Raw genomic sequence first — 22,494 nt, forward strand, 5'->3', positions numbered from 1 at the left:
TTTAACACATGCAACCAGAAGTTATAAGGTCAGTGCACTCTGTGTTCCTCCACCCTTCTTCCACGCCACAGCTGAACTATCTCTGTAGAGTGCTGACACAGGCAAACCACGACTACTTTGTCACTCTTCATTTTCCCCTTGTTTTCCCGAGTTTAACCTCTCACCCACATCTGTTTCCTATGAGTTTGTCTCTGTAGAGAGCCCCAAAAGCCTTGATGCTGTGGGTGAAGCCCTGTGCCTGCCCCATGGAGATGCTGTCAGAGGTCACTATTTAAGATCCTGGGCCACACCAAGAGGAGATTAGGAGGGAAAGATGGATGAAAAAGATCACAATGTAGTGTGAAAACTGCAGATTGCCTCCCAAGTCTGTCCAGGGCTGATTTCTAAGGATGTGACTTGGGAGCCTCAGGCTGTCCTCCCTGCAGAAGGGATGCTGGTGGCCTTTTGGGGATATCTTTGTTGCTTACTCTGTCAATCTGTGACTAGCAGGGCAGGAGAAAGGACAGATTAAGTTATCAGCCAGGAGCACATGGCAAAGGGAAGAAACAAAGAGACATCACTGCCCACAGGCAGTTTGAAACCATTTTGGTAAAGGTGTGGGTGAGAGAAATGTAAATGGAAAAAAATACCATGCTGGGAGGGGCAGAGGAAGGTTTGCAGGCAGCTCATAAGCCTCAGATACCAATGTCTGAATTCCTGCTGATACCTGAAAGGTGGGGTGTGATTTGTTTGCAGTGGACACAAAAGCTGGGAGGGTTGTTTTGGGCAGCTGGGAGAACCAGGGTGAACCTGGTAACAGTAGTGGTGCTGAGACTTGGGAAGAAGTTGCAATGCAGGGCTGTGTGACCTCCGGGAGGGCAAGAGCGGCCAAGGGGATCTCCTCCACGAGCCACACTAAGCAGCCCATGTGAAGTCACTTGTATGTGAGGGATTCCGGCTAATTAACTAACTAACCAGGGCTTGCTTGGAATCTCTAGTCTTGCTTCACACAGATGGTTATGTAGGTAACTTCTCTCTTTATTCCTCCTTTAATATTGAACTTTGTCAGATCAATTATTAAATATGGAGGAGGGTTTTATGTCACTGGCTTGCAGCAGCAGTAAGAGAGCAAGTGCTTTGTCATACCAGCAAAGTTAGTTGTAAGTCAGATAAGCATTGGGAGGAGGGGCGGAGTGCACCAAGTTCTAGGTTAATGAAAGTCTAAAGGTATGAGGAGTTGTAGCCACCTTGGGACACGCTTGTAACAGGAGCAGACTTGATGTGAGGTGGCAAAACTGCTGCTGCAAAGAAAAGGGAATAATTTTTTCCATTTTTTTTAGCAACACACCATCTATACGACCTAAACCCACTTGGAAAGACTAGAAAATGCTAATTATGGGGCAGAAATTAAAGATGCATCAATCCTTTAAGAAACAGAGAAGGCAGGTGAGCTGCCAGCCCTCCTGGGAACAGGGTAGTTAAATCCAGGAAGGATTTTTCTGAGCCACAGCGGTCGGGAAGCGGGGTGGCTGCTGCAAACCATCCCTCATCCTGCTGCCTGCCGTGCGGGTAGGAAGCTCGTGGTTTGAGCAGCCTGTTGTTCCGTGCCAGGCCTTGTCAGCCTTGTGTCTGCACCAGAAATAACGGATTTGGCTGCAGTTATTGCTCCCAGTTTAGTTAGGGGAAAAGATCTGTGAGAACATGCCAGTTGCAGATTAGATGGACCATATTTTTGTATTACTCACTTCAGATTCTGCTGGGTTGAGCTCCCTGTAATTTCCAGGGCTTTGTATGGTTGTTATTGTAAATTAATGAATATCTGTCCTTAGGTTGTTACCTTGCTGTTCTTGGGATATTTGTCCCCTGGGTGCCTGTGCATCCTTTCCCTTCTCCCTGCTGGTTCATCAGGTTTCACACATCCTTCTGCTATTCTTCTTTCTCTTTTCCGTTTTTCACTGATTTTAATAAAAAATGGCGTGTGAGGGTGTATGCCCAGTGTGTTGTGGCATCCTGTCTGCAGGGCTTTTCTCTTCCCACCTTCCTGCAATGCTGCAAGCCCCATCACTGCAGTCACGATCCTCTGTCGTCCCGTGTAGGAAACACAACCGGCAGCCCTGAGCAGGAGAATGGCACAGCTTCGGAGCACAAATGGCCTTCCTGCAACGCCCAGGACGAAATGCTCAACTTGGCCTTCACCATCGGGTCATTCTTGCTCAGCGCGATCACACTCCCCCTGGGGATTGTTATGGACAAGTATGGCCCTCGCAAGCTGCGGCTGCTCGGCAGGTTGGTGTCCTGGGCTCCCCGGGTGGGTTGAGGGGTGAATTAATGTGTTATCTGAGGCAGGTGGGTGCTGTTTGGGTGCTGTGCCTGTCACGGGTCCCTGCAGCCTCAGGAGCTGTATGAGGGATGGGGCTGGGAGGTACTGGCCACGCATATGGCACTGGAGCAGCTCTGGGATGATTACAGCCAGCACAGGGAGTTGCTCCATATGGGAAGGGCCTGGGACTCCATGTCCACACTTCAGCTCTGTCCCCGCAGGCCAGATGGAGCCTGGAGGAAGAGCAGAGTCACTCTGAGTCACAAAGGGTTGAATTTTTGGTTTTTGTTTTCCTTGAGCTGGGAGCTGTGGCCTGAGCGGCACAAAACCAAGATGTTACATCATCGTTTGCAAGCTGGGGAGTTAACTTGGGGATAAACACATCCTGCCTGCCTTTTCTAGGTCTCTTCTTTGCTATGTGGTGTTGCTTCCTGCCTCAAATAGCACGGTTTTTAGCAGTTTCCATCATGGTGTGCAGGGAATAGTGACTTGCTGGGCACACTGGACCCCGGTACTGCTGAGCTTTAGTGCTCTGGACTGTACCAGAAACCAAACTGGCCCATAGGCAGGGCAGAAAACCAGGGCAAGTCTCTGACTTGGACCCTGCTAGAGAGGAGGAGATGAGATCTGTCATTGTGATCATTGTGACCACAGCTGGGTCTCAGGACAAAGACTGCTGCTGTCTTGGGTCAACCAAGGTGGGGGCTGGCAAAGCTGTGTGCTGGAAAACCAGTAGGGAATTTGGATCCAGCAGGAGCTCTGTCAGTACTGGGAGGAAAAGTTGCCTCAGCCCTTGTGCAAGGTTTGTCTGTAATATTTGGGTATTTCCCTGGATTTTTCTTTCCAAGTCACCAGCTTCCCTCCTTCTTACACAAATTATACTGTACTTGCTTAATGGAGGTGCTGAGGAGGTAGAAACATACAGAATTCACTGTAAGGCTGTTTGTAAGAATCTCATGGTTTTGGTTCCCTTTCAGTGCTTGCTTTGCTGTGTCCTGTGTGCTGATTGCGTACGGCGCCAGTAACCCAGACTGTAAGTTGGCTTTTCTCTGCTGAGCTGGGAGGGCTTTGGGGATGTGGCTTGGGGTTTTTTGGGGAAGCAGACCAGTGTTGCATGGTGCCGTGTGCTCCGATTGTCACATTTCCAGTGCTGTACGGGGGTTTTGCTGAGGACGCAAGCGGAGCATCTGCTGGTCTCTGGGAACTGAGTGGCTCTGGGAACGGCTGGTGTTTCACAACCATGAGTGGAGAACATTACAAGGGCCAAATCTGAGATAGCCAGGTCTCTCAGCTTTGTGTTTGGGCAGGACCAGGTGCCGTAAAGGAGCAATTCCAAACAAGTTCATGGCTCTTTCATGGTTGGGAAATAATTAATAGAGCATGATGTGTAATCATCTTTCTCACCAGGGATAGGTGGAGCTTGCTTCTCGGGACCAGATAGGAGGGTGACACTCTGAATCCAGTTCTTTCAATTAAGACCCCTTCAGACAAGCTGCATCAACAAGTCTGTTTGTTATTAAAAAGAGACCAATCCATCCAGGAGAGAGATGATCCCACCCTGAGCTGTCTCAGAGCTCTGGCCTTCCCTCACTGTGTGCCTGGGCAGATGGGCGCTGGGTCAGGAACAGCATCACGCGCCCTGGGGGTGTTGATCCACTGAGATTTGTACATGCCAAGACTAAAGCCCTGAGGGCTCGTTTCCCTCTCCAAGCCAGTAAAGGCTAAGGGTGTTTTTCTGTATTGTTGCAGCTCTGTCTGTGCTGATATTCATTGCACTGGCTCTCAATGGCTTTGGTGGGATGTGCATGACCTTCACATCGCTTACGGTAAGTGAAGAATTATTACCTGACTCTCTTTTATTTCTACTCTGGCTGTGAGCTGTGCTGGGAGGAGAGAACAAAGTGAATCTCTTGCCTGTGGCTTGAATAACACATGGTTTTATTTGGTACAAAGGGTCAGTCACTCTTTTACCTGAAAGCCTGAGTACCAGGTGGTTATTCTAAGGCTTTAGTTTTTCTTTTCCCTCAGTCCTTTCTTTACCTCCACCTTGCATTTTGGGTGAAGATGGGGGGGTAGAAAAAAGGAAATGCTTTTGTCTGGGACTTACATTGTCATATGCCTGTACATGTAGTGCTCAGCTACCTGGCACAGGCTGGACATGTGTTTGCACTAGATTTAGCAGTGACATACTGCAGGAAGAATCAGTGGGGCACAAACCTTTGCTGCTGGGTAGAACCAGCTTTCTGCAAGTGCAGTTTGCTTCTCACCCCAGAAAAATGGTTGTTTTTGGGCAGAAAAGCTTTTGCTGTCAGAAGAGTGAGTGTCCCTTCCAGGTTTCCTTAGAAATGCTGCATTGTTGAATGCACTCAGCTCCGTCTGAATGACCTGTTTAAATCCATGGGTTGTGTTGCAAGTATTGATCAACAACCATCAGCTGGATCTCTGCATTTTGGTGTTCTTTTTGCCTGGAGCCAGAAGCAGTATCCTCATCCAAGTAGCTGCTTTGTTTTCCACCTCATTACCCTGATCCTTGTCAGTGTGGCTGAAACAGGGCTGGGTGGAAAGTCTCCCAGCAAACAGTTTGGGAAGCACTGATGTTTCTTGAGCTGCGGCTGAAAACTTTCAGATTTGAACTGCATTACCTTGAACTTGCTGTTGAAGTAAAACTTTGTTAAGGTGAGATCTAATTTAAGAAGGCTTAGGCACTGGCTGAACAAGGCTCAGGTGCTGGTTCTGACACCTAAATTTGGCAGAGGCTGAGTTTACAGATCACTGTGTACTGGATGTTGCTGCTGCTCTTGCTTTCATATATTCAAAGCTTTCGACATTCTGTGCAGATGTCGCTGTCTCGTTCGTATGTAGTCATCTTCACTGGAAGCCTTGGCTGTAGTCCCAAAGAACTATGGGGCAAATGTCATCCTTCCACGCTTCAAATAAAAGCAAGGAAGAGAGGAGCACATCAGTACTGCTGTGGGAGAGGAGAGGATTCCCATCCTGCTGCTGCCAGCATTGGTTATTGTATCTCCAGGTCGTTATTAAGGGGTCACAAATGATTTTAGAGCCACTGGTGATGATAGGATGGAGGGCAAGGATAGGGCAGAAATATATTGGATGTGCTGTACTGTGGCTTTTAGCACTAGAAATAAGCAAAGCCACTTATTAGCACCCTCATTAGTCAGCCAGTTCCACAGTGCTAAGGAAGTACAGCAGCAGGAAAAAGGTCAGATCTTCAGAGAAGAGATGCAAGCCTTGAGGAGGTCTGAAGCAAGTAGAGATGCTGTGAGTTCACACAGGGAGACCTCAGGTGGAGCCCGTCCCCTCCAGACTGCAGTCATGTGTTTTATAAAGAGCTGAGGTGTCTTCAGGCCTGACTTCTCAAAGCCAGGTTCAGATGTAGCTGCTTGTGCCCCCCCACAGAGCTGCACAGAGGCATTTTGGTACCTGAGGCATGTGAATGCGAGTAAAAATAGCCTAAAGTGGGAGGAAAGCACTTCTTCACCTGCACCACAATGTAGCTGTTGTGGTGTTAAAAGCAGCTGTATTTTGCTCATTGGCAGCAGTTTTGTCCCTGCATGCTTCTGCCTGCAAGCCAGGATGCTCACAATTGGTGTCAAGAGCCATCTTCTCTGGTGACATGGTGATCTCTTGTGGATCCCTTCCACTGGTGGCCCATGGAGATGGAGTGTGGGAGGGACATGCAGATGGCAGGTCTGTGGCTCACAGGCTTTGGGTGGTGTGGTTTGCATTGTGCCAAGGGGACACTCAAAGACCTTTTTAAGGACATTCATTACACAGAGGTGCTGAGCACTGATCGTCTTCTGGTGCCAAGTGAGCTCGTTCTGGCTGACACAGGCACTGACTGCTGAGCACACACGTGCACACACAAGTCCAAGCAAGGTGACTTTCCTTCTCCTGCCAGCTGCTGGTGACCTGAAGTGCTCCAGGAAGCGGGTTAAACCCACTGGTGCATGGGCTGGTCCTCTGCCACCCCAGGCGGGTTACAGCTGCTGCTTCGTAGCTGTGAAGGGATGGGGTTGGGATGCTCCTCAGGTGTTGCAACTTGTGTGGCTTCATTGGGTGTTGAGACCTCCTGGGACACCTGTGTGCGTGGGCACCGTGTGATCTGATGGGAAGGCAGGAGCTGGGGATCCTTGGTGCCTGTGCAAGGGATAAACGAGATCTCCGGGGATCACGGCCTGGCACAGTGCTCCATAAAGCTTTGTCTCTTGGGTTTAAAGCCTTTTTCAGTAACAAGTCCCCAGGGTATTACAAAAGCACACGGCAAGTGGTGGAGGCAGAACAAGCTGCCGTTGCTGGGTGCGTTGTGGCTTGGCGAGGAGGGGGAGCAAGCGAGCAGTGCTGTTCCCAGTTCTGGGAACAAGGTCAGACTGTGCCTGTTGTTAAAATGCGGAGGGGAGATTTCTGCCTCGTGACTCGGTCTCCACCAATATAAGTGAAGAGTGGGAATGGAAACAGATCTGTGGTGGTGGCGGCTCTGACGGCAACACAGGAATCTGGCGCTGGTTCTGCTCCGAAGCTGTTTCATGCAAAGAAATAAACATGTGTGATAAATTACCACAAAGAGCCTTTTATAGATTGTTTTCTGTCCTGTTTTTCTTTCAAAGAATTACAGCTGCTTTGCTCTTATTTGCTGCTACAAACAGCACCCTTTAATCAGAGCTGGGGGAATATCTGCGCAGGGAATCTTCCCTGCTTGGAAATATTAGGAGAACTTGGGGCTCTGTGATCTTCTGTTTGTTGGAGAATGGGAACAGGAATTTCTATGTGTTTTGGACAAAGTGGGCAGTTTGAGGCTTTCCTAGAGAATATATTTTTAGTGTCTGTACAACTTCCAAATATACCCCCGATCGCAAAAACAAAGTTTAGCTTGAACAAAAATACCGTTCTCCAGTCGTCTAGTTCTCAATCCCGTGACTTTTTCCACTGTTCTTACAAACAGTCCTTGCAAGAGGAGAAAACAACTGGATTTGGTAATACTACAGTGGTATCTTTTATATATGGATTGTCTCCAGGAAAAAGCTGAAAAAAATTATTAAAAAAAGGTCTTAAACTCACTCTGGGGCAGATGAAAAAATAACCTGCAAGCAGAAATTATTTGATCGGTTTAGGATTGCATACCTGTAAAAAGGGGCTCCAGGAAGAACGTTATGGTATGGCAAAATTAAGTTAGCATCTTTCAGACGGGGCATAAAGTTAATAATACACTGAGTATTATTGACCTTTAAACAGAAAGCGTAAGAGTTGTTGTCATTGTAGGTCTTGCAGAATTGAGGCTGTCATACCAGAACGGGCAGACGTTGGTGGAGTCGTCCCTTCTGGCCTGCAGGGATAAGATGAGAATGAGGATCAGATCTTTTTGGTGGCAGAAAAACAAAGAGCCCACATGCTCTGTGGCTTGTTTTTTATTTCTCTCTGTGGTTATTTTTTTTCCTATGCTTGCTGCTATAAAGACAGCATGGAAAATGGCTTAGTAAGTATTGTCTATTATTTTAGTAGCTGGTCTCTAGATGAGACCTGCACAGGCATTGCCAGCGTTGGCACTTGCACTCCCAGAGACTTTCTGTTTGGATCTGGACCCCTTTTTCCTACACCCTTTCCTACCCCTTTTTCCTACCCTTTCTCAGATTTCTTTTCCTCCCAAGTGCTCAGAATTTGCAGTTTCTGCTTTGGTGGGGTTTGTAAGATCTTAAATCTCCTATGTCCAGCTCTTTTTAATCTGGCTGCTTGTTTGGTGCCAAGTAAGATTTTAGGAAATCTCTAGCCTTTCTAGGACTTCTGTGCCATCGAAACAGAAGCAGATGTGGGTTATCCCAAACACAACTCCTTGCTTTTCAGGCGTGCTTGACATCTCCAGTAGCTCTCAGAGCAGGAGGATCCACTTGGGCATTGCTTATCTGCTCCATGAAAAAGGCTTTTTGTCATATCTGGGGAAAACCAGCCCAAGCCAAAAAGCAGCTGTGTTTGTGGAGCTCTTGCCCTGCTCCCAGCTCCCTAGCAGGAGCAGCTGTTTGTTGTAATTTCTGGAGATTATTTTATGTTTGGGGTATTTGAGATTAAACAAATGCCCTGCTTGGTGGCAGCGACTGGCCTTTTTACAACCTGCAGATATTGTATTCTGCAGATGCTGTTTTCTGGGGTGTGTATTTAGGCCACTGCTTCCAAAATGAGTGTGTGTGTGGTGCTTGTTTGGTTGTTTTTTTTTGCCTGGTAAGAAACCTTTGGATCCTTTGCCGTTTCCTGTCTGCAGCTCCTGAAAGCAGCCTGTTGGCAGCTGTCCCGCATGCAGGGATCCGGGGATGGGTGTGGGGATCCTCGCTGCAGAGGAGCGCAGCGTTTTTCTGCGTCTGCTCGGGGTTCACCAGCACCGGCAGGCTCAGCACATCATTGCTGCTGTTCCCTGGCCGGGGTTATCCGAGGACCTGGAGACTGCACTGCATAGGAAGCTCTGCAGTGAGACAGAGGGATGATAAACAACCAGATGGATCCTCAAGTGTTCCTGCACAGGAATACTTGTGTTGTAAACACGCTGGTCCTACCGTGACACAAGCCAGATTTTCTTGCCTTATATGCTACCCTTGGGAAAGATGGATTTGTTTTTCAGCGGTGGAAGGGGAATGTGATGACAGCGTTTGCTTTCTCAGACTCGCTCTAATGTTCTCTGAATCATTTTGTTGAGCAGCGTCTTTAAGCAGATAAAATGCTGCTTATGCTTTCAGTCCTCGAAGGCACCCACGGTGTCTGGCTCTGAGGTTGATGTGGTGGTGATGCCGAAGTGAATTTAGGGAATAAGTGACCTGAAAAAGGAGGTGGGAGGGAAATCTGTCTGCCTGCAGCAGAATCTCTGCCCGTTGACCAGCTTCAGGAGGTATTGGCTGAGCTCTCTGTAGCCTACAGCTTCAAAGCTGTGATTTCCAGTTCGCAGCCATTATTGGTTAGTGATGGGAATTTGTTTGCTTCTGGTTGCTTAGAAAGATGGGGAGTTCCTCCTTTCCCAGGAGAGTGGGAAAGTCTCATGGCTCTTTCTGCCTGTTCTGCTCTGTTTTCAGGTCTGGAATGGAAGCAGGAGCTGGACAGACCAGCCTGGGGCTGCTTTTGCTGGTGAGGTGGCAGAAGTGGCTGCTCTGAGCTGCTTCTCGCTGCCCCAGCCCAGAGCTTTGCTTTCCCAACAGATCCTTGCAGAACCAGCCTGTTCTGCTCCCAGCAATGTCATCACACCTGACAGGAGCCCAGCTTTGTAGCTGTGCTGGGCAATAGAGCCTTGGATACCTGGTGTTTGTGATTACTTTCCTGCACCTAACTCCAAGCTAGTGTGCTGAGGCATCTGAGCCATCCAACTGATGCAGAAATGATCAATTTTAGCCCCTCTTGCAGAGAAAGTCTGCCTTTGCAGAATTAGCCAGGGACCTAGCTAGAAATGGAAATGCGAACAGGCCAACAGTAACCCAGTTTGTGTTTGTCTCTGTTCCTTCTTGTTGTAACAAGAATTTTCTGGTCTACTGCAAAGATTTGGGTGCTGAACCAAGATGTATAAACAAACCTGGCAGTTTAAGGTGTTGCAGGGTGTGTTAAAGACTGTGTAGCTATCACAGTCTGTTTCTAACAACTCTTGACTAAAAAGAGGGTGATAAATGGAGAACTTGGGCACATATTTTTTTGGAGATGGTGGCTACAGACATGTGGTGAGGAACTCTTAAAGAAAGCACAAGGGCTGCAGCAAACAGTCCAGTGCTAAAGGTAACCAATGCAAAGTATGCTGTCAGTCTGGATAGAAGCAGTGTCATTAAGCACATAAATCTTGGGTTCTAGATGTTCTCTGACACTGGAGACACCAATGCAACCTGCAGAGCAATATCCTGAAGGGCCAAGTCATTCTTAAGTAAAACTTTCTGCTTCACATTCTGGTATCCAGAAGTCTTAATACTAAATGGTAGATTTATGGCTGCCACTAGTTTTATGTCTTCTCAAGAAATCCTCCTTCCCTCTTCATCTTCCCTTGGCAGCAGCCTGTTTCAAACAAGTTTTCTTTCCCCAGCTGCCCAACATGTTCGGTGACCTTCGTTCCACGTTCATTGCTCTGATGATTGGCTCCTATGCTTCCTCTGCTGTGACTTTTCCAGGAATCAAGGTGAGGCCCTGGACTTGTGACTCATGACTTGCTGAAGTTTTGCACCGTTTAGCAATAATGTGGAAAGAAAGAGGGACTGTTTGTTAAAGTACTTGTTTACAGAGATCTGCATTTGCAAGATTCAGTTCCCATCTGTTGAAAAACCTCCAAGTGATTGTGTCAAGAATGCAAAAAATACTGCAAATAGAATGATCTGTTTGCTAATAGACAGAAAAATTTTAAAGGTGCTAAGTAGAAGTGAAAAACTGAACATCTTTTTTTTTAATGAAAGTCTGCTCTTTTAAGCTCTAAGTAGTATATGTATGTAGTTTTGTTACAGAACTGTTCTTTGTTACCACTTGAGTTAAACCCACTTTAAATGTAGCATGTTCTTTCCCACAGCGTCCTCTCAGGCTACATTCAAACAATATTGCAGTATCTTTCTGCTCTTATAGCCAAAACTTGTGATTTTCAGGTTATATATGACTTTGGGGTCTCCTTCATCCTTATTCTGCTTGTCTGGGCAAGCTGTGCAGGACTAGTATTCCTCAACTGCTTCTTCAATTGGCCACTGGAGCCTTTCCCAGGACCAGAAGACATGGACTATTCGTAAGTGTCCTCTAGACTGGCCTTGAGGGCTAATCCCATTCTTAATCTTCTAGAAAGTGCTGACACTGCTAATTAAGAGGAGTGAACAGGGAACTCCCTTGCATGTTGTTTATTGGTGCTATTCCTTTTTAGGTTGAGGGTTTGTCTGCCATTAGCTTTGTCTTGACAGGTGAATGTCTGTGAAAAGTTGAACTTTCCAGAGCATAGGAAGGAATTATGAAGGAAAACTATCTGTCAGTAGTCATAAGTATTTCTATATTGATGTGGGCCAAATTGGCTCAGGGAAAGTATCTCTGTGCTCTGGATCCAGACCATTTGTGGGTTTGTAGGTGAAAACTAGTGCCTTGAATCCACACGTAGCCTTTCTGACTCCTGCAACTGTGCTGCCTCTGATTCCCTATCCTGTGTTGCAGCTGTCATGCTCTTTACTGCCCAACAGGGTGAAAATAAAGTTCAGCTGGCTGGGATTTGACCACAAAATCACCGGGAAGCAGTTTTACAAGCAAGTAACAACTGTGGGACGCCGTCTCAGTGTGGGGAGCTCCATGAAGGGCCCCAAGGAGCCGGCAGCCTTGCAAGAGAACAATAAGCTCTGTCTGTCTACGGTGGACCTAGAAGTGAAGTGCCAGCCTGACAACACAGGTGTGGTTCCGTGGGTGCCCCAGGGGTGCTTGTGCTGGCACGGGGCCATCGGCCTCTCTGTTCTGCTCCAGGCTTGTTTACGAGATAGCGATAGATCCACGTGTTGCCAGGGCCACGTGCCAGCCACCATTATTTAAATACAAGTTCAGTTATATAAGGAATCCTGCCCATGTATACTTGACTAAATAAACTGTATGTTCTTGCCAGTGGTGAGGACAACAGTGTGGGTGACTGGCATGGCCACAGAAGGACAGTGCAGCTGGTCACCACTGTCTCTTAGGTAGACTGTTGCCATCATGACCAAGCCTTCCTTAATTGGGAGTATGGCCAAAGCAAATAGTTTGAAGCTTCCTTTTGCTCTAATCCACAGAATTAGGTGAGTCTTCCTACCTTGCCCTGGTTACTGGTGGGCAAACTCCAAACATCTCTAGCTGTTTGTTATGGAAGTTTGTAAGGGACCAGGTAGTTGCTGACTGTGGACTCCTTTGAGCTGCCATTGGCACAGGGCGTTGGTATGGCTAGTTAGGAGAAGACCTGCTAGCCCAGAGGCCAAAGCCTCTTCTGAAATGGTACATGTTTGTGTAGGTATGTTGCCTTCTTCAGAGACCCTGTTCTTCCTTCTGCAGCTTCTCCCTCCTTCATGAAGAGTGTCTTCAGTCCTATCTTGCTGCTCAGCCTTATCACCATGTGTGTCACGCAGCTGCGGCTCATCTTCTACATGGGGGCCATGAATACCATCCTTGAGTTTCTCTCTGGAGATGAAGATCAAGGTAGGGTAACCTGGAGACTTATCTGCTGCTTTGGAACTGAGGCCTGACCCAGACTCAAGCCTTGCAAGAGGCCAGTGAGCCTGATGGCCATGCACAGTGTTATCTGCTGGGTAATTAGTGGTGTCAGAGTGCAGCTGACAGCTGCTGGTAGGGTCTGGCAGGGGGCTGGAACTGGCCCCAGACAGAGGGACAGCAAGGTAGGCACTTGAATGTCAAATTAATTTTAGCCCAGTGTTTGTTAAATGCTGTTCCATGGTATTTCCCCGGATAAATTGTTGAAAGTAGTATTTTTTTAATTGGAAAACCTATTTTGTCAGGTATTTGCTTTGCTTATCCTAAACAAGCACAAAGTACAGAGCAGCTGACTCTCGTGACTAATGGCAGGACTAGGTGTCTCAGCCCAGCACCCGGGGGTGGGAGAAGTGAAGTCACAGCTGTTTTGTGCAGCTTGGTGAGTGCCAGGGAGGCTGGGGGTGGGGGGTGCTTGCTGCTCTGGACTTGTCTGTATTTATAGCTCTGATTCAGTACATGGAGCAAACAGGAAAGAGTACATTAGTTTAGTTGTTTTGCAATCCTGGGTATTTTCAACAAGACTTAAGGTTGTTGTTTTTTTTGGTCCTTTGTAGTGAGATCCAGTTTGAGCTTGTTAAATCTGGATTGCATGAAGCTGATAAATCAAGAGGCAGTCCTCTGAAAACAGGAGTGAGCTCTGGGGGGAGGGAAGGAAACTCCAAGTGCCCTGGCATTCCCTGAATTGCTTTGTTTCTTGACAGCCTGCAGCATTCAGCTCTTTATCTCCTGGCTCAAGAGCCCATTTAGACATTAAACAGTAAACAGGACAAACTTCACGCTGCCTACCTTTCCCAACACAGCTTAGTTTTCTGCTTACCTTGTAACTCTTGCAGACTGATAGTTTTTCTTTTCTTTTTTCTTTTTATCCTGGCTTGCTCTAGCTACTTCTCTTTCATTTTTTCCTTGCATCCCTCCTTGGTATTTTAGGATTAATGTTAACTATATATGTTAATTCTGTTTAGATCAAGCTCTGTCTTAAAGAGATCATGCCCCTTGGGTGTATTGCAATTTTCTGTGCCACCTTTGAGATTTCTTCCCATTTTCCCCCTCCTTGCCCTGAATGTAGCCTGGGCTTGCAGTGCAGTCCGTGTCTTGGTGTTTCCATGGCATCAGCAAAATAGTGGGGTTGTCTGGTTGCAACAGTGTCAGGCTGCAAAAGCAGTTCCAAGGTGTTTGCAGCTCTCTAGAAATGTAATCTGTGTGGTTCAGGGGAGAATGGGATGCTGCTCCCTTGGATTCTTCATTCTTATTGCACTTATTTACTTGCACATTATTTGTTTAGAGTTCCTTCCACCTGCAGCTGCTCCCAGGAGCACTCAGCAAAGGAAGAAGAGTTGAGTCCACCATGCAAGTATTATGGTTAAAGAAAACTTAAATATTGCCAGGAGCAGAACAGAGAAGGATGTGGGGAGAATCATTCAGATGGATAGTAAAGTCCTTAAGTTGCAGTGAGGGACTGTGTCCTTCAAAGTCCTGCTTCCTGGGCAGATTGAGGACTCAGACCTCTCATGGAACCTGGGGGTGGAAGAAGCAGTCAGCCTGTGGCTACTTCTCTTCTGAAAACCCCCAAAAGATGGAGGAGAAGCTAAGGAGTTCTGTAGTGCTGCAAATGGCTGTATAATTGTGTTGTAGGAAGGCAGGAGAGAGAGTAGAGCTGTTGTGTGTAGAACTTGAAATTTGGCTGCATCTTTCACAAATGGTCACCTTGCTTTTGAATCCAGTAATGCTTGGAGACCTTGGGTAGAATCCAGGGTGGGCTGGAAAATTCAGCTGTATGAGGTGGTTGCTCAGGGTAATTTTGAGGGAAAGACATGTAGAACAGTGCATGTCGAAGGTTGTTTCCACGTGTGCACCCTTTTTCTGTTTGTTCTATGCAGGCTTCTACTTCTGCCATGTCTGCTTCTGCTGGTATTTGCTAGGTGTTGTTCTCTTCTTCTTTCCTCAGGAAAGACTGTTTTTTAAGATGATGGATAAATTGAGGAAGCTTTGTTTTGTAGCAGCTACAGTCTCCTCTTATCTTGCTGACCCCATAAATTTTGTTCCGTTTCAAGCTGGCATCTGCTTTTGCTGTTTAAAGCCCAAGATTAAGTGTTCAGAATAGCATGAAGAGGCAAAACATGCCAGGGTGGTTTGCTTCTTAACCTCTATTAAAAAATAACCAGACAACAGCAAATCAGCTCCAGGAGTGTTTGTAGAGGGTGATGTCACCTGTCTGTCTTGGCTACAGCAGTTGCTATAATGGGATGGGATGTGGGGCCGCTTCAGGGCTTGGCTTTGCGGAGGTAATGGGGGCATGAATGTGAGGTTAGAGGTTGGAGTTGGAAGTTCCTCTTGGTTCCCTTGCCAGCAACCACAGCCAAGAAAGTATCATCTGGTGCCATGCCTGGGCACAGCAGGGCAGCCCTGCTGGGGTTTTCTAGAACTGTAGAGGAGACAAAGGCTTGTTGGAAGCTTCATTCCATTACCAGGTTGATTTTGGTATAAATTCTGGCTCTGCTGCTTTGGATGGATCTAGAAATGCATTGGGAAAGTCAAACTGAAATTTTGTTAGTTGTTTTGCTTATAGTGCTGTAACTTGTAAGCAGCCTGTGCTGGGAAGGGCAATTTCAGACTTGCATCCTTATTTCAGAGCTGTGGTAGACCACGACTCACCAGCCTAAAAAACCATCACGTGGGCTGCAGAGAGGAAGTGGAAAGAGCACTGCAGGGTGGGGGAACTGTTCAGTAACAGGAGGGGACAGTTTCTTCTATGTCTGCTGGCATCAGCTTTCCCTTAGCAAGCTGTGTAGACATTTCTCCCATCTTTAAGACACAGGGAATTTTCATCAGTTGGATTTTGTAATGATTGCTCTCAGATGCTGTGGTTTTTGCTGTTCATCTCCCCTCCCCCTCCCTCCAAACTTGTCCATTCAGCACAAAATGGGTTAGTCCTCACCTTCCCAGCCTGGCTTGTCCTTGTTGGAGCTTCCCAGCTGGAGATGATGTAGCTGCAGTTCCCAGCAAGGCAGGGGAGGAGCTGCATAAGGCAGGGTTGGCTGTGCAGGATATATTGCTTGTAAGAGCTTTCCCTGTTGGTCCTAACCAGAATAAACCTCATTAGCAGTGAACAGTTACTGGGCACCATTTCGGGAGCCTTACGTGCTGTTGGGCTGGTGCTGCTCAGAGAATACTAGTGCAGGATCAGAGTGCTTGAGGCAAATGTCCCAGTATGTCCATTCTAATGTCATAGCTCAGGGAGGGTGAATGATGAGGCGAGACTTTGGTGTCCCAGCTCTTTCAGCCCTGCCTGGGAGTACATGGGGTCTGGGTTATTAATGAGAGTGATCAATGGGGAGGCACAGTTTCTGGTGCTGCTGTGGTATCACTGGGCAGACTGACAGCTCTTTAATTTGTTTTTCCCCTGCAGTGGCTCTCTACACTTCCATTTTTGGGGTATTGCAACTGCTGTGCTTGCTGACAGCACCTGTGATCGGGTACATCATGGACTGGCGACTGAAAGAATGCGACGATGGCTCTGAAGAGAATGAGGAGAACAACGCTGAGCAGTGCGTAGTGTGCGCCACACGCGACATGCAGCCACGTAGCAGGCTTGTTCTGCTCTGCATGATGTGTTTTGTGATGAAAGACTGAAAAGAATATTGTTTCTTCAGTATAGAAAAGCAAGCCTGAAGGAAGACTTGATAATTGCAGAGGAAAGGACCAAGCTATCTTCCATGTCCACTAAGATCAGTCAAGAAGAGCAAATTTAAGTTGTAGCAGGGGAGGCTCAGACTACCCTTCTAGCCTAACAGTAAGAGTAACAGCACTGAAATAATTGCCCAGATGTTCCTCAGCTTCCTCTGATGGAGATGCCACCATCTCCTTAGGCAGACCTCTAGCCAAACTGGTTTAGATAGAGTTGATGTGATATGTGGAGAATCTTGCTGTGAGTTCCAGTAGCTGCTGTAAGTGCTTTTTGTAACGTAGGTTTTACTGTCCTTCCAGAAGTGACAAGAAAAAGAAAAAGCGTGATCGCCAGATCCAGAAAATCACCAACGCCACCAATGCCTTTGTATTCACAAATGTCCTGCTGGTTGGATTTGGAATCACCTGTCTTATTCCTAATCTACCGTTGCAGGTGAATAGGTCAAACATCTGGGTGTGCTGGAGGGGCTGCCAGGGTGGGTTGTGACAAAGTGACAGGCGGGACAGTGCCAGGAGGTCCTGCAAGCCAGCAGAACCAGCTAGTGGCCAGAGGACTTAGAGTTAAAACAAATAATATTGTGCAGTTTACATCTCTTGAGAGAACCTAAAGAAGTAGCTGTAGTTAAAGTGTCACAGTTGATCCACAACAAATACTTCCCTATAGGGATCCTCTCGGCAGTGCCTGTGCATTTAACCTGGGCTCCATTTAAGCTGCTTGATGGTCAAAAAATTTGCTGTAAGCAGCATGACATCAATATATACAACAGCTTATTTCTGCATCAAATGCAATGCCCAGTGGTTGCCATGGGATTATAAACCTGTTAAAATATTTATTTTGTGGCACCACCTGTTTTTGGCAGAGGAGCTTAGTGACTTTACACTATACTTAAACATGCCTTGATGAGGTAAGCAAACGGATATAGCTTGCTTACACTTGCGTATTGTCTGCAATAACTTGTGGAAAATTAACTAAATTGGCCACAAGCGCAGTAAAGAAGCATAGTGACCCAGGGCACAGTAGCAGTGCCATCTGCAAATGTGGTGGGTCTTGTGTGTGGTTAACCTCAGGGTGCACTCCGTGTCAGCCTTTGCAAAGGAAGGAGAAAGCAGCATTTTTACAGAGGAGTACAGTTTTTCCCTTGAGCTGATCAGGTTTTGGTTCTGGGTTCCTCAATCCCACCTCTGTACTGGAAAGAACAGCTTTTAGGAGGGGTTGTGTGTTGGGGCCTGACACACCTGGGTGATACCTAGGATGTGACATTTTTCTGCTTCTCTTTTCAGATTCTTTCCTTCATTTTGCACACAATCGTGAGAGGATTCATCCACTCGGCTGTGGGAGGCCTCTATGCAGCTGTGTAAGTCTTTGCTTACCTAATAATATATGGCTGGCCAGATAAACTGGTTTGGGATAAGCTGTTCAGGTGAGGAGGAGATCAGGAAATCAAGTCTTTGTGGTCAGAGGGGAAAAAATGATGTAACTTGTTTCCACAGTCACCACTGGATGACAGTAGTTGGACTAAAGTCCTGGCTGATTCCTTCCTTGTTTAGAAACAGCCTGAGGCAGGCACAGCTTTATATGGGCCTCAGGTGAGATGAGGCTATTGACACTAAGGTTATATAGTAAAAACTCAATGCTTTTTTTGTCTTTCAATGAGTAGCTATGTGCATGTGAACAGGTAAAACATTAATGTCATTGAATCCATTGCTACTGGTCTGCTTCTGAAATTACACTGGTAAAGCATTGCTCAACATACCCTTAGTGGTGCCTCCTCCTTTTCCCAGGACAGATCATCCATCCTGTTTTCAACTGATCAAAATTATCAATACCTGGATCTAAATACTCTCTTCTTTGTTAGGCATTGTTTTTGGTTTTGAAAACAGACCTGCCCCTCTGTCCTGAGCTGTTGGACAGAGGAGCAGAAAGAATCTGTTATCTTTTAGAGAACTATAGAGTCATTGAGATAGGGAGGGACCTCTTGAGACCGCCTAGTCCAGCCCTCATGCACAAGCAGGGTCAGCTAGAGCAGGCTGCCCAGAACTGTGTCCAATTGGGTTTTGAATATCTCCATGGACGGAGACTCCACAACTCCATAGACTCTGTTAAAGATTTTGGTCCCAGTGTCTGAGGAATCCAGACTAGAAAACCCATCTAGGACTCTGCTTCAAAAATGCATAAACTTTTGGTTCCATGGCAGCTAGAAGGAAAAGATTTTTGTCTTAAGCAAGGTAAATGCCTGTTGCTGTACATATCAGCTTGCTAGTAAATGAATCCTGTTTGACCTTTGAAACTCTCTGGAGCTTCCTGGAGGGAGATATTTTTCCTTTGAATGTGACTTCTTTGAATGTTTGAAGGTTTTGATTCACTTCTTTCTTTCAAAGCTTAGTTTCACCTGAGCTTTTTTAAACACTGTTCAGTCATGAGAAGAGAAAGGTGTTAGACTGTTCCTGAAATTTATTTTTCCATTAGTAGTATCTGATATTCAGCACTTTCCAATCAACGGTATTGTTTAGTTTGACATAGGATCAGACTTATCCTCTAAAAAGGAAAACACATACTAACCTGTTGTGCAGGTTTCGCTCACTTCTAAAGGGAGCAGATTGTTATGACCAGATGAAAATGATTGCTCAGTGGCAAATGCTGTCATCTGGATAAAGAGACTACGCTTTTAACTTGTAAATAGCAGCACTCCTTTCTCTTTGCAATACAAACAGTAGTTGTATAAGCTCTTCCACCTGCCTACAGTACAGCTGCACAACACAAGTACTGGATCTGATACTTAAGTTTGAGAGTTCAGGATGAGAATAATCTGCAGAAGAAGGCTCCAGCCTGGTCACCAGCTGCATTCTGCTCTAGAGAGCACTGTGCACACCACCAGCTATAATGAAATACTCTGTAAAAAGAGGTAGTTATATACATAAGTCCAGGAGAGAGAAGTTCATGTTACGCCTGTCTTGGGACTGTGCTCTGTTGTGTTAGTCAACTGGGAATGTAATCAGATCTAGGTGATGTGAACAGTCAAGGTGACATATAATAATGCTGTTCTTTCTCTGTTCACAGATACCCCTCCACTCAGTTTGGCAGCTTGACAGGGTTGCAGTCGTTGATCAGCGCCCTCTTTGCCCTTCTGCAACAGCCTCTTTTCATGGCATTGACGGGACCTTTGGAAGGAGACCCTCTCTGGGCAAGTTCTTCTCAAATTTAACATGAAAGCTTGGTGGTTAAGATGACCTTGGCTCATTTCTTTGAAAACAAAAGGACTCCTGTGCATGGACCAAGGTTAAAAACAGCTGGGATTTTAACTGTCCTTCAGTTTGCAGCTTGTTAAAAGTCAGGATATGGGTGGTCCTGGGGAGAGTCCTGGTCTCTAGGCCACATGTGCCTAACCCAGCAGCCTGTTGCTTTTCAGTCAGCAAACTTGCTTTTAAAGAACTGCAGCTTAAACTGCCCTGCATGTTCTTTGTGGCAAGACTCCCGCAGCCATGATCCAGAGCAACACGTTCTTGCAGCAATTACAAGAGAATCACAGAATCATGAAGTCATTTAGCTTATAGATGTGATGCTCTGGGCACACAAAGTGTAAATATAAATACAGTGGAGGTTGTTGCCAATACACTGAGTGGCATGTCTGCTGCTTTGCCCACAGCTGAATGACATGGGCTGGGTTCTGACACTTTGGCATGTGTGACTGGGTTGTCATCTTCCTAACCTGCCTAAATTGTGTTTTTATCTTTCTTTCTGCAGGTGAACGTTGGCTTGCTTGCCATGAGCTTCCTGGGTTTCTGCCTTCCAATCTACTTGGTCTGTTACAGACGCAGGCTAGAGAGAGAAAAAAAACAGAAGATGGATGATGCCAAACTTTTCTTCAAAATCAATGGCACTCCCAACGAGGAAGCCTTTGTTTAAACTGGTGCTTCAAATACAACCTCCCCTGTACATGTTCCTACCACATCCGTGGGCTCTACCTGTGGTCTAAGCCAGGCTTCTTGTCTCCTGGCTCTGCCAGTCTCTGCTCGTCACTGGAGTGAGGACTGAACATCATGACTGAGCTTTTCTCAGATGTACGGCAGGAGGAGACTTCCCACTCCTTTCTCCAGAACACAGGACAGTTTTCCTTTTTAGAAAGGCCACACAGATATTGTGTCTTAAATTATCCCCTGATCGCACTCTCCAGTGGTAGAGCCTCTGCATAGGAAATTAAGGAGAGAAGGAATAGAGGCGTGAGGGAAGAGGGAAGAAAGACCATAATTTGAGTTGGCAAATGTAACACACTGGAGTGTTTTCTTCCTCTCTTCCCCCAGCCTTGGCTGACATTGTCTCAGATGCAAGCTGCACTCTCCCTCACTGAGGCTTCATAATGGTCTTTCTGCTTGATGTGTAGCTGGACCCAGTGGTTTTAACTGTCTGTCCAGACATACCCCAGACTGTTTCTGAGGCAGGGAAGGGGTTTTTATTCCTATGTGTATGAGCACAGCTTCAGTGTATTGCTAAATGTTGGCTGCTAGCACTGACAGCTCCCAAACCTTTTATTACTGCAAATGACACAGACTATGAGCAATGGATCTGCCTTCCACACTGAAATGAAGAGCCTAGTGGACTGCTTGTTCCTAGACCAAGTCTTCAAAGGCCTGGAATTCTTCTTCCCAGCCTGAAAACCACCTGTATGTGTTTTTAAACTGTCTGAAGTCCTGGAACCTTTGAGATAGGAATTGGATCTTGTTTACCGATGAAGTGCTTTGAGACTTGTTGCCTTTTGCCTCTTCTTCCCTCTGATGTGACCCCAGGAGGGGAGCAGCAGCATGTATTTAGTAAAGTGGAAAAGCTCCTTGGAGCTGAGTTCTGGGGCTCAGATACTTTGGTGTTTGTGTCATGAGCTGACTTCTTGTTCAAAAGAATCAAGAGTACAGAACACTCCTTTGTGTCTGGTAACTGGATCCTGTGGATACATGGCAGGGTGATGTGGTGATGTCATTCTTCCCCTAGCCATAGCTTATTTACATTGTCCTGATAATAGCCCCCAAGCTGCTGAACACCAGGTTACTGTGACTGACCAAAAAGCTGCTGGTTTGGCTGTATTAAGAGCCTTCTACAATGTTCATGCTCTGTCTGGACAGAGTACATGGTGATTGATTGTATGGTGAAGATGACTTCCAGAGCAATACATGTGGGTAAAGGTGCCCCAGGCCTGTTTGGCATGGAGGAAATACAAAGGGAATTCTTAACCTGCTTATTTTTATAGTGATTTTCCTAAGTCTTGTCTAAAGTAGACATTTCTGCCCTTAACCTTCTTGTTGAGGTCCGTAGCTCAGCCTCTGTAGTTTTGTGACTGGCATTAACCATTTGGACCTGCTCGGAGCAGGACTATGCAGCGTTGAGGATGAACATCAGAGGGTGTTAAGCAGCGCCTGTGCTGGGCTGAGCTACTGGCTGCGGGAAGGTTGGGGGCAGAAATAAAACAGTTATGAAGATGTTGTGGTGGTGCTTTCTGAACACTCAGCTCCTGCATTACTGCAAAGCCTGGCAGGGGGTAAGTCATTGGACTTCTTTATATCTGGTTGGAAAAGTACAAGACTTGCTCACTGCGCCGTTGGTTCTAAGCTGGGGATTAGAAACAACAGTGCGCTCGGACCTTCCTCGGAGAAATTACTTGGAAATTGGCCAGGCCTTCACCTTTCTGGAGGAGCAAGCTTGGTGACCTTCTGTGCGGAGCCTTGGCTGGAAGCCCTGCGAGGTCCCTGGCTGGTGGCCTTGCCAGCACAGGGTGAGGAGGCAGCTTTGTGGGACAGCAGCGCCATCTCCAGCCACCACCTCTGTCCAAGCTCCTGTGGGCAGTTCAGATGCAACTGCACTGCATGGTGGTACCTCTTAGTCTTCAGTCACTCAGTGGGACGTGACTTGCCACTTGAGTATTTAACACATCTGTGGAATATTTTTTAATGTGTCGCCTTTATTAAATGTGTTTGTTCCAAGACAGCCTTCTTGCCTGCTGTCAACACTTTAAACTTTTAGAAATTCTTGTCTTCTGTTGGCCTCTAGCTTTGGTGATGATTTAGTGACCTTATATTTCTTTTGTGTCAAGCAATAATTAAGGAGGTGGAGTTTTGATTCATTTTCCTGTTCACCTGGCATTGTCTCAAGTAACGTTCGGAGGCCTACCAGCAGCAGCACAGCTTGCTGAGATTTCCAGAGGGCTTTCTGCAGATTTCTGCATTTCATATTACTATACTTGCTCCTAAATATTTTGAGATGATTCATACTCTTGCTCCGAGATATTTGCGACATGACAATGACAGAT

General features: G+C 46.6%; 1 protein-coding gene across 6 annotated transcripts in view; it reads left to right on the plus strand.

Moving 5' to 3' along the window:
* The window catches only part of SLC43A2 (solute carrier family 43 member 2), a 29,709-nt gene extending 7,508 nt beyond the window's left edge, over positions 1–22,201 (plus strand). For all 6 annotated transcript variants that reach the window (XM_065036421.1, XM_065036419.1, XM_065036420.1 and 3 more), the window contains 12 exons: positions 2,076–2,265; positions 3,277–3,332; positions 4,049–4,125; positions 10,353–10,445; positions 10,900–11,033; positions 11,473–11,675; positions 12,302–12,445; positions 15,924–16,062; positions 16,502–16,634; positions 17,483–17,556; positions 19,260–19,383; positions 19,944–22,201. In XM_065036421.1, coding sequence (XP_064892493.1) covers positions 2,076–2,265; positions 3,277–3,332; positions 4,049–4,125; positions 10,353–10,445; positions 10,900–11,033; positions 11,473–11,675; positions 12,302–12,445; positions 15,924–16,062; positions 16,502–16,634; positions 17,483–17,556; positions 19,260–19,383; positions 19,944–20,105 — 1,529 coding nt within the window. In that variant the 3' untranslated portion in view covers positions 20,106–22,201. The remainder of the gene's footprint in view (positions 1–2,075; positions 2,266–3,276; positions 3,333–4,048; positions 4,126–10,352; positions 10,446–10,899; positions 11,034–11,472; positions 11,676–12,301; positions 12,446–15,923; positions 16,063–16,501; positions 16,635–17,482; positions 17,557–19,259; positions 19,384–19,943) is intronic.
* The last annotated feature ends 293 nt before the right edge of the window (positions 22,202–22,494 follow it).

The sequence above is a fragment of the Columba livia genome, chromosome 20, assembly GCF_036013475.1.
Source record: "Columba livia isolate bColLiv1 breed racing homer chromosome 20, bColLiv1.pat.W.v2, whole genome shotgun sequence".
Lineage (NCBI taxonomy): Eukaryota > Metazoa > Chordata > Aves > Columbiformes > Columbidae > Columba > Columba livia.